This window comes from Pagrus pagrus, assembly GCF_965226575.1.
Source record: "Pagrus pagrus genome assembly, chromosome: 22".
Classification (NCBI taxonomy): domain Eukaryota; kingdom Metazoa; phylum Chordata; class Actinopteri; order Spariformes; family Sparidae; genus Pagrus; species Pagrus pagrus.
In genome coordinates this window covers 12,321,500-12,334,841 of record NC_140204.1, presented here as the reverse complement: position 1 = coordinate 12,334,841, position 13,342 = coordinate 12,321,500, and the positions used below count along the sequence as shown (strand labels likewise).

At 44.5% G+C, this 13,342-nt stretch overlaps 2 protein-coding genes across 2 annotated transcripts; one reads left to right on the top strand and one right to left on the bottom strand.

The window, feature by feature from the left end:
• On the bottom strand, positions 1-6,700 carry LOC311252051 (uncharacterized protein). Its single transcript, XM_084344827.1, has 3 exons — positions 6,345-6,700; positions 1,370-4,662; positions 1-1,261 (listed from the first exon to the last, which is right to left on the bottom strand). Exons 1-3 carry the CDS (start codon positions 6,418-6,420, stop codon positions 1,031-1,033), a joined length of 3,600 nt encoding a protein of 1,199 aa, XP_084200953.1. The 5' UTR covers positions 6,421-6,700; the 3' UTR covers positions 1-1,030.
• Positions 6,701-9,496: 2,796 nt separating this feature from the next.
• On the top strand, positions 9,497-12,864 carry ccnb1ip1 (cyclin B1 interacting protein 1). The gene is made up of 5 exons (XM_084343551.1): positions 9,497-9,849; positions 10,426-10,725; positions 10,838-10,984; positions 11,330-11,507; positions 12,205-12,864. Exons 2-5 carry the CDS (start codon positions 10,429-10,431, stop codon positions 12,369-12,371), a joined length of 789 nt encoding a protein of 262 aa, XP_084199677.1. The 5' UTR covers positions 9,497-9,849; positions 10,426-10,428; the 3' UTR covers positions 12,372-12,864.
• The last annotated feature ends 478 nt before the right edge of the window (positions 12,865-13,342 follow it).

Here is a 13,342-nt window from a genome sequence, read left to right as displayed (position 1 = left end):
TCCTCTTCACATCCCCATTGTTTTATTTATCTTTTATACATCACATGGGAGGCATGGGAACATATTTTGTCATTGCTACAAAAAAGGGGTTACAAAGGGTAAAGCAAAGCACACAAATACTAAACTGGGCTAAGCAGGAATGCAGTGAGTGTTGATCATTTCTGCAGTAGCAGAAAACTCTCAAGTGCTTTGAGAGAGAGAGGAGAGCAGGGGGAAGAGGTGGGGGAAAGGAAAGACAAAGGAGCGGGAGTTACAACGGACAGGGCTCATCTTTGTTGTCAATTTGAACTTGGAGATAACAACAAGAATAACCGTTTACAATCATCATTATGAATCATTTGCTGCGGGCAAAGTTTACAGCTATAAGTACAAGGACTGTTCGCGAAAGTACTGATAATCGAACACAATCACCGTCATCATCATCATCATCAACATCATCATGGTTATCGCTAACATGTGTTTATTTAAGTCGATGTTTCGGTCGGAAGCACAGGACACAGTGCAACTCACAGTGCAACTCAGCACATCAGAAACATGCTTTCAGCAGCATGGCATTAAAAAAAGGAAAAAAGAAAGTAACAATAAAAAGGCATAAAAATTTAACCGCAGCTCATATTTACAAACATTGGCCATTACTAATTTTGGCCTGTTTTGGTATGGAGTTCATCTTGTAAGAATTCTGGACTGTCCTCTTATTCAAATCAGCTTATACAGTATGTGCTGAAACAGCTATCAGCCAAAAAGCGCCAACAATTAATTCTCATTTTGACAATGCTATGAAGTGTGTACGATAAGGCCTCACCGTGGTCTTTGAAATACAAAAATACATATCTAAAAACTACATTCACAAATCTCTTGTAATGTTACTACAATGTAACTACAATACAAACTAGATCTGCCTACTGCAAAAGGTAAACATGAATTAGAACAAGTAATTCTAGAAAACAAATGTCATTCTATTAAAAAAATACATTCCCTTGTCAGGACCCTTTAAATACTGACTGCAGTCAGTTTAACAATGCTAACTTGTCTACACAGTAGTGTCCATAGGCTCGTCCGCCACACTAGAAACAACACTTTTTTGTGGAGGATCTGTGCTGTCACCTTTCTCAGGGGATTTAGCCAATCCCTGCTTTTCCTCTTGCTGTCCTGGGTTTTTATTGGCTGAATGTGCACTGCGATCCTCCGCAATGTCATTGTCATTGGTTTGAGCCTTGGAGGGGGTGTTGGTCAACGCTCCAGGGTGAGTTTTCATATGGCCCTGTGGAAGACACCACATAATTAAGATTTACTCACAAGTCAAGAAGATTGACATAATCAACTGCACCTATACTTTTGACTCAATCGACTCAATTTTTTCAACCCTTACCTTAAGTCCGCTACGGCTGGCGTATGCCTTTCCACACTGGGAGCAGCTATAGGGTTTATCAGGGCGAGGAGGCTGGGTGTGCAGTGCAGGTGCTGGGACAGAGGGCTCTGGGTCCTCTGAGGGCTTTTCCGGCCCAGTGTAATTATCCTCCATTGGGGTGTCCTTCTCCGGCGCTGGATCCAACACTGGAGGTGTGACAGTCTCGCTCTTGCTTTTGCTTTGGGCAGCATCTCTCTCTTCAGCCTCCTGTGGTGCACTGCCACAGGCCTCCTCTACTTCAGGGGTAGCTTTGGGGCTGGCAGGTGGGGTGAGGGAAGGTAAGGGACTTGCAGCTGGGGGTTCGGGATTCGAATCAGGACCTGTTGTGGGTTCATCATTATTTACTCCTCTATGCGGGATATCATTTTCTACTTCAGGCTTCGAAACACAGAGAGAAAGAGGTGTGTCATCTGACTCTATGTCTCCATTCACGACAGCTGAATGAGAACTAGCTAAGGGTGCTTTGAAAGGGCTGGTACTGCCCAGGTCAGCATGGGTCTCCTTCTCAGAGTTCATGGGGCTACCATCAGCTTGGGCGTTGTCTCCCAGACGCAGGGGGTCCTCAGCTCCCTCTGGGGGGGGATTACAGGTCAAGGGTGGGCTAACACTGGGTGTTGAGCGTTCGGATTCATCTGTCTTCACAGACGTGGCATCAGCAGCTGTGGATTGCTTAGAAGTGGACCCTGAGTTGAGAGCATCCATTGGAGACTTGGAGCTTGTTGTTAATGCCAGAGGGAGGAGTTGTTGGGCGTTAGATGGGGAGCCTATGGAGTCATTCTCGCCATCATCAAAGATGGCATTCTGCGTTTCAGGGGCGTCTTCAGGAGGTATATCTTCATCTGGTGGTATTTGCCCTCCAAGGTGCAAGCGGATATGATGCTGAAGAACCAAGGCATTTGTGAACTTGCGTGGGCACAGTGGGCAGGAGTTCAAAGCACGGGAGTTGGCCGGTCTTGCACGGTGAGTGGCCAGGTGGGCCCTCAGGCTGCCCTTTGTGGAGAAGGAACGACCACACAGCTTGCAAGGGAACGGGCGCTCTCCCAGATGTGTGGCCTGGTGCAAACGCAGAGCTCTGGGGCAGCTGAGGACACGCAGACACACTCCACACTGATTAGCAGCCTGGGCAGTGGGAAGAGAAGGTGTGCCAGAACCTGAGACTCCCTGGCTGGTCACCAGTCCAATAGCATTGGCACTTGGGCTCAGGCCAAGAGCAGCCAACATTTCCCTGCGATAGGCACTGGAGGTGGTGGACAGGTCCTGGCCTTGTGTGTCCCCATTTGCTTCAGCAGGGGTTTGTGAGGAGGTGGAGGCACCTCCATTGGGCTGCTTTTCAAGTTTCTGTACCAGGCGCTGCAACTTAGAGGTGTCTGAGGTCTGGGTAGAGGTGGTGGGAGAGGATGAAGAGGTCGAGGAAGTTGATGGTTTAGGGAAAGGTGGGAAAGGGAAGGGAAGCTGATGAGGTGAAGTGAGGTGGGAGGTGGAGGGGTGGCCTGGGGGCCGGAGAAGTGCAAGGTGGTGAGGGGAGGCACCTCCGGGGAAGAGAATCTTGGGGAGGTGTGCCAGTTGAGAGTATGGGGAGGTTGTATGGAGGGCGGAGTGAGGGGGGGTGTTTTCATCAAATCTTTGCTGCTTTGCTCCTTTGAACTGGCTGCCCATGGAGGAGGATGAAGATGAAGAGGAGGATGGCAGTACAGTGCTAGATGCGCTGGCAGCAGCTGCAGCTGAGGCTCTGTTCAGCTGTAGCAGTGAATGGGCTGTGGACAGCAGTGCCATGTCCACTGAGGGGGGCAGAGGTAGAGAGGAAGGCGAGGGCCGAGAGGACGTGCCAGACAGGAATCCTAAAGCCATGTTCTCTGTCATCCCGGGAATGCTTCCTTTCACTCCAGTAAAGGACTCGTCATCATCAGCACGCCGTTTTCTCCTTCTCTGGATGGCACCAGTTGGAGAGCTACTCTGTGTTTGCTCCGACAGTGCTGGGGGCAGCAGGGAGAGGGACAACTCTGGGTTCTGCTCTCTGTGTCGCAGGAAATGGGCTTTGAGGTTCCCTCTGGTTGTAAAACGGCTCAAGCAGACTGGACACTGGTAAGGCCTTTCACCTGTATGCGACCTCAGATGGATCTGGAGTGATGAATCGCTGCTTAACACCTTTCCACAAAAACGGCACACATGTTGAGGGCGTCCTGCTGAGGAGGCAGATCCCAGAGAGGAACTGGGCTGAAGATCCTGGGAATGGCTGGTGGTAGAAAGTGGAGGAGTTGAGAAACTGATACCGTTGCTATGACCGAATGAGGAGGTGTTAGAGGATTTTTCATGGAGGTAGCGGTGCGGTAGGCCCAGTGACAAGGACAGAGGGTGTAGGGAGGCAACAGAGGAGCTGATAGTGGATGAAATAGATGAGGAAGGTAATGAGGAAGAGGTAGAGGAGGATGGAGGTCTGCTGCCATTCACGTGTGAAGCACCTGATTTGGAGACAGGTGGCTGGGGGAACAGGGAAGATGGAAGGCCAGTCAAAAGCGATGACGCTGTGGTGACTGGTGTGGCAGTAGAGGGGTGTGTTGGTGATGAAGATGCTGCACCATTAGACTTCTGGTTGTCTGCACCACTGGCCTGTGTATTACTATCTTGGCCAAAGACAGCTCCTCCAAGCCTTAGAACGTGTCTACAGATCTCCTCAGTTATCTGCATCTGGTGGATTTGCCTCTGCTGTAAAACCCTCAGCTCCTCCAGGAGTACTGCCAGGGTTGGTGGCACCTGGATCTGTCCCTGCTGCCCCGGAGAGCTGGAGGCGTGCTGCTGACCTGGACTGGAGCTGTCACGATGAGGTGGCACACACTGAGAAGACGAGGAGGAGGAAGAGGAGGAGGAGGTAGTGGTGGTGGCTGAGCTGCCCATCGGTGGGGAGGTCATGGTGGAGTGAGAGTTTCCTTGGTGGGAGAGACTGTGGGAACCTGAGGTTTGACCCAGGGGAGGAGGTGAGTGAGTCTGGGATGACAGCGAGGGGTGAGGAAAGTCTGGGGAGAGGGAAGAGTGGGTGTTGGGGAGGGAGGTGGTGAAGGGGGCGATGTGGCTGGGCCAGTGAGGAGGAGGCGAGCTCTCGCTGGGTAAGGAGGGCGCGTGGAGCCCACCAGGGGATGGGCGAGGGGCCAGAGGTGGTTGGCAGTCTTGGAGAGAGGTGGGGGATGAGGAGGAGGACCCTGATGAAGTCACTTCTGAGCCAAGTGATGTGGACGGTGACTTCATGCCCAGGTGCTCATCTGTGGATTGACAAAAAAGAAGAACAAGAGCTTTAAGAGATTTAAACTTAATTTACTTTCAGCTTGTTTCTATGCATTATTGAGCCCAGATATCCAGGTATGTGAACAACGGGCTTTAGTTACAGAGTGTGTTTATTTCATTGCCTCCAGTTATTGTTTACTAATTAAGTTAGCAAATTTGTGTGCATACCAAAAGATCCTATTACGACTTCAAAAGAAATGGCCTTGAACAAAAAAATAAACAAGTGAAAGAAACTCGGCAGTCCATGAGTCTTTGTAATGTCTTGTCTCAATCTGTGCTCTCCGGAGCAAAACTCCTCAAACATCTTGCACACACAAAAAAGCTTACAGACCACCTTGCTGCTATGGCAACACATTTTAGAGGACAATGGGCATCACCAAGACAACCCATAACCCCTCTTAACCCACCCCCTCCCTACAGCAGTTACGTCTTTCATCTCCCCATTCACCCTTCCCCCCTTACGTCACAGTGGAGGTCAAGGGTCAGGCCACGCTAAGGGTTCTGGGCACTGTCCAGACACTGTGATTGGTCAACTAATCTGACCTCTGCTGCTCAGGGGTCAAATTCTTTCAGAATCTTGAGCACAGAGTGAGAAAGAGTAAAAAGAAAAAGAAGGGGGGAGGGTAACAACAATGGAGAGACAAACTAACTATTCCCTCCTGGAGAGATATAGTGATGGAATGAAAGACTGTACCTCTGTGAAATTCCTTCCCTGTGACTTCTTAACAAACCTGAACGAGAAGGAAACTAAAAAATAACTTCCCACACTTATAATTTTAATTTGTGGAAGTTTACCTGCAGAGACTCTTGGGAGCATGCACTTGGAGATATAACCCATTGCAACGCACAACAAGTGCGAGAGCAATCTCTCTATCCCCTCTGAATCTTTTTTTTCTCATCCATCTGAGCACCCCCCTAAGTGTGGAGGGGTATACAGTCAATAGGGCTGGGGGGCGAGAAAGAGGGAGAAAGGGAGGGGAGGGAAGTATTGAGAAGGTGGAAAATGGGGGGAGAGGGGTGCCTTAGGGAGAAAAGCATGGACGAGGAGCAAAAGAAGAAGAGAATAGAAGGGTGGAAGATTAATCTTTACCAAAAAACACTGCCTTCCCTTCCCCCCACCCATGCACCTTATTGTTAACAAATAAGAGAGTGCTCTATACTAATCAAAGACCTCCAGCAGTCAGCGCTGAGCAGCCTGTTGGTTTCCTAGAGGACGGACAGCACATGAAAATGGCCACAGATGTATGTTAGTTAATCCTCCTCTATTCACTTCACAGGGACAAGTTTATTGGCCCCGACCAAAGTGCCTCAGGCCTCCATTTAGTGGGGCCCATTACAGTGAATGACAAAGCAGGAGGGGTTTCTTTAGTTGACAAACTTAGATCTTAAACTTTTTTGTCTGCTAAATCAGGTGCGTTTGTTGGAATGTGGCCATGCATAAATAAATGTATGAACAAAAATGGCACAAATCAACGAGAAAACACACAGTAAATACACAAATCGTGTTAATCCAAATCCAAACTTTGAGCCTTTGAGGATTTAAAGTGAATTCCGCGTGCAGGGATGTGCGCCATTTGGGTTGCAGGACGGTCGCCCTCTTTCAACAAATCCAAGACATAAATCGCATGCACACTTGTAAAAGATTTCTTTCTTTTCTCACCGTGAGATAGCAGCCTCGGGCCCCCTGGATCCGCGTTAACGAGATGCTGGGGTCGCTTCTGCTTCCGGCGTGACATGATTCACGGCGAGTCAGACAGAGAGGGGGGCATCGGTCGGTTGAATGGCACTAGGCACGTTTTTTTTGCGCACTTGGAAGCGCTCCTGAAACCATCCGAGCATCCAAAGTTTAAAAGTCGCGCAAATCCCGCAACGAAAGGGATGTCCAAAAAAAAAAAAGTAAGATCACTTCTGGATGTAAAAAAAAAAAAGGAAGTTTGATGGAAGAAAGTAGAAATCAAAATAGGATATGTGTTTGGAAATCCGCAGGTCTGCGCCGTGTCATGTGAAGCTGCCTGAGTGCGTGTGTGTGGCTGTTTTCTAAAGTCTCCTCTCCCCCCCAAAAAACTTGTCCAATTTGCGCCCCTCCTCTCCCACTGCTGCCCCCGCTGCATGCACATACAGGGAACACACACACACATACAAACACACACACACACACACACACGCCATACACACTCACACACACAGAACCACTCCTTGTTCTTCAATGATATTTGCATTTCAATGGCGTGTAACACACAGCCTCCCTGGTTCTCTCTTTCTCTTTCTCCCCCAGCTTTATTTTTCTTTACACACTCGCGCAGCAGCTATAAACTTTCAATAAAACATGACAATTAGGTGTCAAAGCATGCGGATGCCTAAAAACAAATCTAAACAGGCGGTGGGTTGCTAAAGATATATGTTTTCTTTTGGTCACCCTTCGAAGAGAATAAAATCACCACGAGTCAAATTAAGATGCAATAACATGTCCAAAAGGGAACAGGTGACTCATCGATCAGGTGACATCTGTTTGGGACCCCCAGGTGAACTGCTCCTACTGTACAATTCTCACTAAGGCGGGTTAATAATGTAATCATAGCCGTGATAATTGGCTGGCAGGTGGTTTCCGTCAGCAAGAGTCAAAAATCCGCCTTGCCAGCAGGACAAGGAGCGAGCAGGCGATATTTCTCCCCTTTGATTTTCATAGGGCCAATTATCAGCGACAGTGCAGTGAGCGGCTGTTGTGTACAAGTGGGGCCACACAGCCATTCCACATGCATGCATGTATTTCGTGTGTTATCACCAAGCGCATAATACCCCCCCTCCCCTACATCCCTCCACCACCACCACCACCCCCCCAAAAAAAGCATCTTACACTGGAGCTCTATTTAAAAGGCAGAGAATAGATGGGAATCTTTGACAATGGCGTGCTGGACACAGTTGAGTGAGCATCTCCCCTCTCTCACTATGAACCCCCGGATCCACTGCAGCACAGCACAATGCCCCTCTTTCACCCCCCGCCTTTACTCCTGTACCACGTGGAGAAATGGATAAAAGAGAGAGAGAGGGAAAAAAGTGGGAGGAGGAGGTGGTGGTGGTGGGGGACAAGGAAGAGGGGGGCTTTATTTAAGTAGGTGTCTCACATTATACACATATCCACTCAGGGGCCGTGTAAGAAGACATGGCATTATTTTTGATAGGGGAAGTCATTAAGTGTTTGACTTCATCCAGGTTCATTAGCATCACCTGGAAAATAAATGGGAAATGTTGATGTGAAGTCAAAGTGCAGCTTGTTTCAAGTGACTTCTCAGGTTCTTTACTTAACACTTTACTTAAGTACTAACACCACACTGTTACAAGTGAAAGTCCTGTGTCAGAAATGTACTGTAAGTGTAATCATAAAATGGAAGTAAAGTGATTAAATAAATATGGAGGAGGAAAGGTTGTGTTAGGGGTATATGTAACACTGGTGGATAGTTGGATTGCAAATCAACTGGGATTGTTATTTATTTGTATTTGATTGGCTGGCAAATAAACTGGGGATAGTTGTTTGTATATTAGTTGTTAATGAATTTGAGAATTTGCTGAAATGATATATGAGTTAAAAGAAGAAAGGTGAGAAAGGGGTAGGGACATGTAAGTTTTTACCTCTACCTACTCCTCCTGAGGACTTTAAAAATGTTTTAAAGTAAAATAATATTAAAATTAAAATAAAATAAAAACATAAAATGGCTCTATACAGCTCATCTGATGTAACCCATGAAGTCTCCAGAAACCCTGGATTTGAAGAGGTGTTATTTACACCCTTTTTTAAATCTTCACTGTGTGTCGAAGATGTAAATAATGTCTTTTCTCATCAGTTCTGGATCTATGGGCTTCCGGAGACTTGGATGACACCAGACAAGCCATATGGATCCAGTTTAAGTTTTCTTTTTGTTGATTTGTTTCGTTTTAAAACAAGTCCCCATCTACTTGAGCAGTTCAGGAGAACGCTGCAACACTGTTTTGCTGTGAAGCTCTGGGAGTGTTTTGTGGTCTACTCATTGGCATGGGGCTGAGAAGATGATGCATGAATATTCATTTTTGGGTGATTTTATCCTTTAATTTGAAAGCAGGATTAACTGTGCTTTTTGTCTTATTGATACTACAAAAATAAAACATTAAAATTGATTAACATTACTTAAATTATTGAAAGGAAAAAAGCTGTGAAGCTGGAATCAGCAAATGTTTTTACATTGAAAATGACGGTTATCAAAATAGTTGCTGATTAATATTAACTAATTGTTTCAGCTGTATGTGTCAACTGTTTATGTATATAACAAAATATAACATTTTCTGGTCTTCATACTGTATGTTTTGCAGGCAATAATCTTAATTTGTAAAATAACTAGTAACTAAAGCTGTCAAATAAATGTAGCTGAGAAAAAATAATATCTACTCCTGAAATGTGGTTGAGTCGAGGTATAAGTGGCATACAATGGAAATACTCAAGTAAGGTACAAGTACCTCACATTTGTAGCCTATTTAAGTACAGTATTTGAGTAAATAAAGCCTACTTTGTTTTATTCCACAACTGAAATAGCAGTACCACATTAAAAAATACTCCATTAAGTCAAAGTCCTGAATTCAAAATATCAGTAAAGTTTAGTAAAAGTAGTAATAATAATAAATAAATAATAATAATCAGCATGTACATACCAAAAACATAGTCAGTAACATGATGTAAATGTTTTGTACCTGTCTTGAGATTTTGAGTGACAATCAGCCAATGAGATTACAGTATCCCTTCAGCGTCACCTGTTGCCACCTGCTGAGTGAAGGACTAACTGGTAGGTTGTGTATTTTCCGAAACCTACGACAAAAACGGGACAGAGACGTTATCCCATTAAAGTTGCGGTATCCGTTTAAGTTTAACAGAAAGTGGAGTTTTTAAAAGTCAGTTGTTTCTTTTAAAAGTAGCAGTTGAACAGAAAGAGGACAGGTTTAGCCTGAGAGCTCATCACTTTACTTGCTAGCCTGCTAGTGCTAACATTTGACATTAAGCTAGCTACACATAAACTGAAGCTAGCTACTTCTTCATTCTGTACAACCAAGTGTTTTATATTTGAAGGAGCGTTATTTAATACGTATTTATCTAGTGTTTATCTCATTCATAATTTGAAATATATAAGAAGACAAAATTAAAGGTAAGTACGGGGTTAGCCAATATACCAATAACTACAGCGCTGCCAGTAAAAACTATGGGTTTATCAGCTAAACCACAGAAAACAAAAGCTTGAATGTTTTTGACAACCAGTTGTTGGCCTTGAAATTTGAAATTTAACTGGAATACAGCATCAAAATGTATCTGTTTATTCTAGTTCTTAATTTTAGGATTAAAGAGGATTGTTAGCCTAGTATTGATGCGAACCTGAGAAGAGTGGTGGAAAAGGACATCTCCAGCAATTCATAAAATAGCTAAATACTTTCAGTACTCACACATACAAAAGCATTATAGTTCTCCAGAAAAGAGTCCATAAATTTCACCAAATAGGACCTTGAATACTTGAAACCTCCAAAAATAGGATGTCCAAGGGAGTCTAACCCCACACACAAGATAGGCTTTGCAAAGAGAGACTCATTTAAAAGCCTCCTGGTCCCAGATTGATTTTTATTTGCTTTACACTGGCATAGTCAGTTTCAAAATCAAAATATGTGTGATTGCTCTATAGACTTGTGCTGATCTCCTTTACTGAAATATGTCTGTGCTCTCCACCGTCTAGGCCATGTCTCTCTGCGAGGACACACTCCTGTGTAACTTCCCAAAGTGTCGGACCAAGCTGAATGGATTCGCCTGGGTCACAGCCTGCTCGCATGTTTTCTGCGATCAGCACGGGTCCGGCGAGTTCAGCCGCTCTCCAGCCATCTGCCCGGCCTGCTCCTCTGCGCTGTCTGGGAAGATGGACATTGTAAGGATGGAGCTGTCACCCTCTGAGGAGTACAAAGCCATGGTGCTGGCAGGTCTGCGACCAGACATAGTACTGGACATCAGTGGCCGAGCTCTGGCCTTCTGGAGCTATCAGGTCGAATATCTTTCTGTCTGTATATGAACAGTGTCTTCTCTCTGTCTGTGTCTATGTAGTTGTCTTCACTTTTCCTATAAATCACCCAACTCGTCAGTCTCTTTGTAAACAGGTGCATCAGGAGCATATGTATCAAGAGTACAGTCTGTCACGGGCTGAGGCACAGCTGAAGCAGATGGAGAAGGTGTTGACTCAGCAGAACCAGTGCAGAGAACTGGAGCTCACCGCCATGAAGGGGGAAATCACCTCTCTGAAGAAAGTAAGCCACAATTCTGAAAATCAAGTGCAGATTCATAACGTCACATTTGAAATGAAACCCTGAGACTGTCATCAAGTCCCAAAATGATTTGCCGAGTCCTCTTTTAGTACAAAGAAAGAGGTCTGAAGTAAGATTGTAAAATGGGCCTTAGGGGGGAAGTGAGAAGGATAGGTCCATTTTTCTACACTGTAGATGATGAAGGAACAGAAATTGGGGCAGCAAACTTCAAGATGACGTCAATCTTAATATGTGTTCATAATCTTCAAACTTACATGACGATTTAGAAAGTTAGAAACATGAGTTCAGGAGAACATGTAGCAATGTATAACACATTGTTTCTTTCAGGTGATGGAGGATTATAAAAGGAAGTACAGCGAGGTGTCCGAGAGGCTGATGGAGAGGAACAGGCAGTACCAGAAACTACAAGGGCTGTATGACTCTCTGAGGCGGCGCAATATGGTGGTGGGTGTGGGAGAAAAAGACATGCTGCCACAACCAGGACTACGTCACGACTTCAACACGGGTAAGAAGAACACGTTTAAATTTTCTTTTAATAACAGAGGCTTGGTCTCTACGTGCAGGATATTTCACAATAAGAGAAGTGGATGGGGATTGTTGAAATTTATGAATGTCCTTCCATACTCACCAACTTTTTGACAGCATTAAAAAAATGGACTTGAATAGGATGTATTATACTATATATATCATTTGTACAGGATTGTTGGCTTTCGGAAATGGGGGAAACTTTTAAACACTAACTTGCTAACAAGGTTTTTTAAAGCTGTAAAGGTTGGATGTCATAAAACACTTTTCGTATTAGCAATTATTTTATCATTAAATACAGGAAAAGCTTATCATAATTGTTACCTAACACACTGATAGTGACAGCAGATCCTTCAGCTAGTGTTGGAGAACAGCGGCTTGTCTTTAAAAATGCTTAACCTTTGCACATGCAGTAAAGTAGGAAGCATTTCTGTGTGTCTGAGCTCTGAATGTTTTTATTGAATCAGTTGTACCCACAGTGATTAATGACAATAGGAAGGAAGCACAGAGAGAGTAACATTAAATAGCACAGAGGCACACACAGCTGTAGGCGTTTTGTCAATCAGAAGTGGTCATCAAGAAAGAACAGTGGGAGTAATGAGCTGATTGTCTATGTAAGGGAATTTTACTCAGTATAACAATGAGAGACATCCGTCAACCCCCTGCTTGTCACCCAGGGGTGGCTCGGCAGGCGACTCCCCAGAGAAGCCCTCAGTTCCTCTCCACGAGCCACGATGGGGACAGCAGATTCTTCTCCTGCCTGGAGGCCGACGGAGCCAAGACCTTCTTCCAGTTCAGCTCCCCCGCCAGGGAGAGAGGCCAGCCCTTCATCAAGAAGCACTGAGATGGGAACAGCTTTCATAGTGACTGTAAAACACTAAATTAACAATATTTATTTATATACAGTACGTTAACAACATGTTCTGTTGTTCTAGTATTATTTAGTTGTCAGTGTTCGGTCTGAGTGCATTATAGTAGTATTTTTATTGTCATTTTGAACTACAAATGTGTTTTTTGCTAAAAAAAACAAAAAAACAAATACTGGACTGAAACTAGGAGTGAAATCGAATGTTCTACATTTAGTCATGGACTCATGAAGAAGGTCTTTGACAATGTAAAGACAGTTAACTCAGAGCACTGCTTTACAGTCTTCTCTCAATGCGAGTTGAATGTATCAGATACACCAAAATAAGAAGTACAAAGTTCGTCATACATGCTGTATGAACAATTTGATTTGTGGTGGCGTGCAAAGCAGAAAACTGTTAATGTGTTTATTGTACAGCCGTCTGGGCCATCCTCAGCAACTGTGTCATAAAATAAAGAATCAGTTTAAGGAGGTTGTGAGTGATAATGTGTAATTTCTGTTTGTGAATAAAAAAACTTAGAATAATGAAATTAATCAGACAACATTTATGGCCGGATTTGACAGTAAGATAGTAGATAGTAAAGTCTCTGACTCTGTGAGAGTGAACATTGGGATTGGGCCAGAGTTTCTCTTGCACAGATATTTTAGCTATTTAGCACCAGATAGACAATGTAATAAAACCTCTGATCAGTAGGTCTTTTATACAGAAGACATTTAGACATGTCACTGTAGGAAAAGCACAGGTGTAAAAAATAAAATGAATGGCCCTTATTAGCTGCTTTAGTTTCAAGTCCCAGTATTGAGCATGCTGACTCACTGGTATAGTTTACTGGGACACCTGACTAGAGCATGTTGTCATGTTCTATTATTAGTAGCAGCTTTACTTTTTCTACCATGAAAGTTCACTTTTGGGGACCCCTGGCAGCTGATGACCTGATGATTTGAAAACT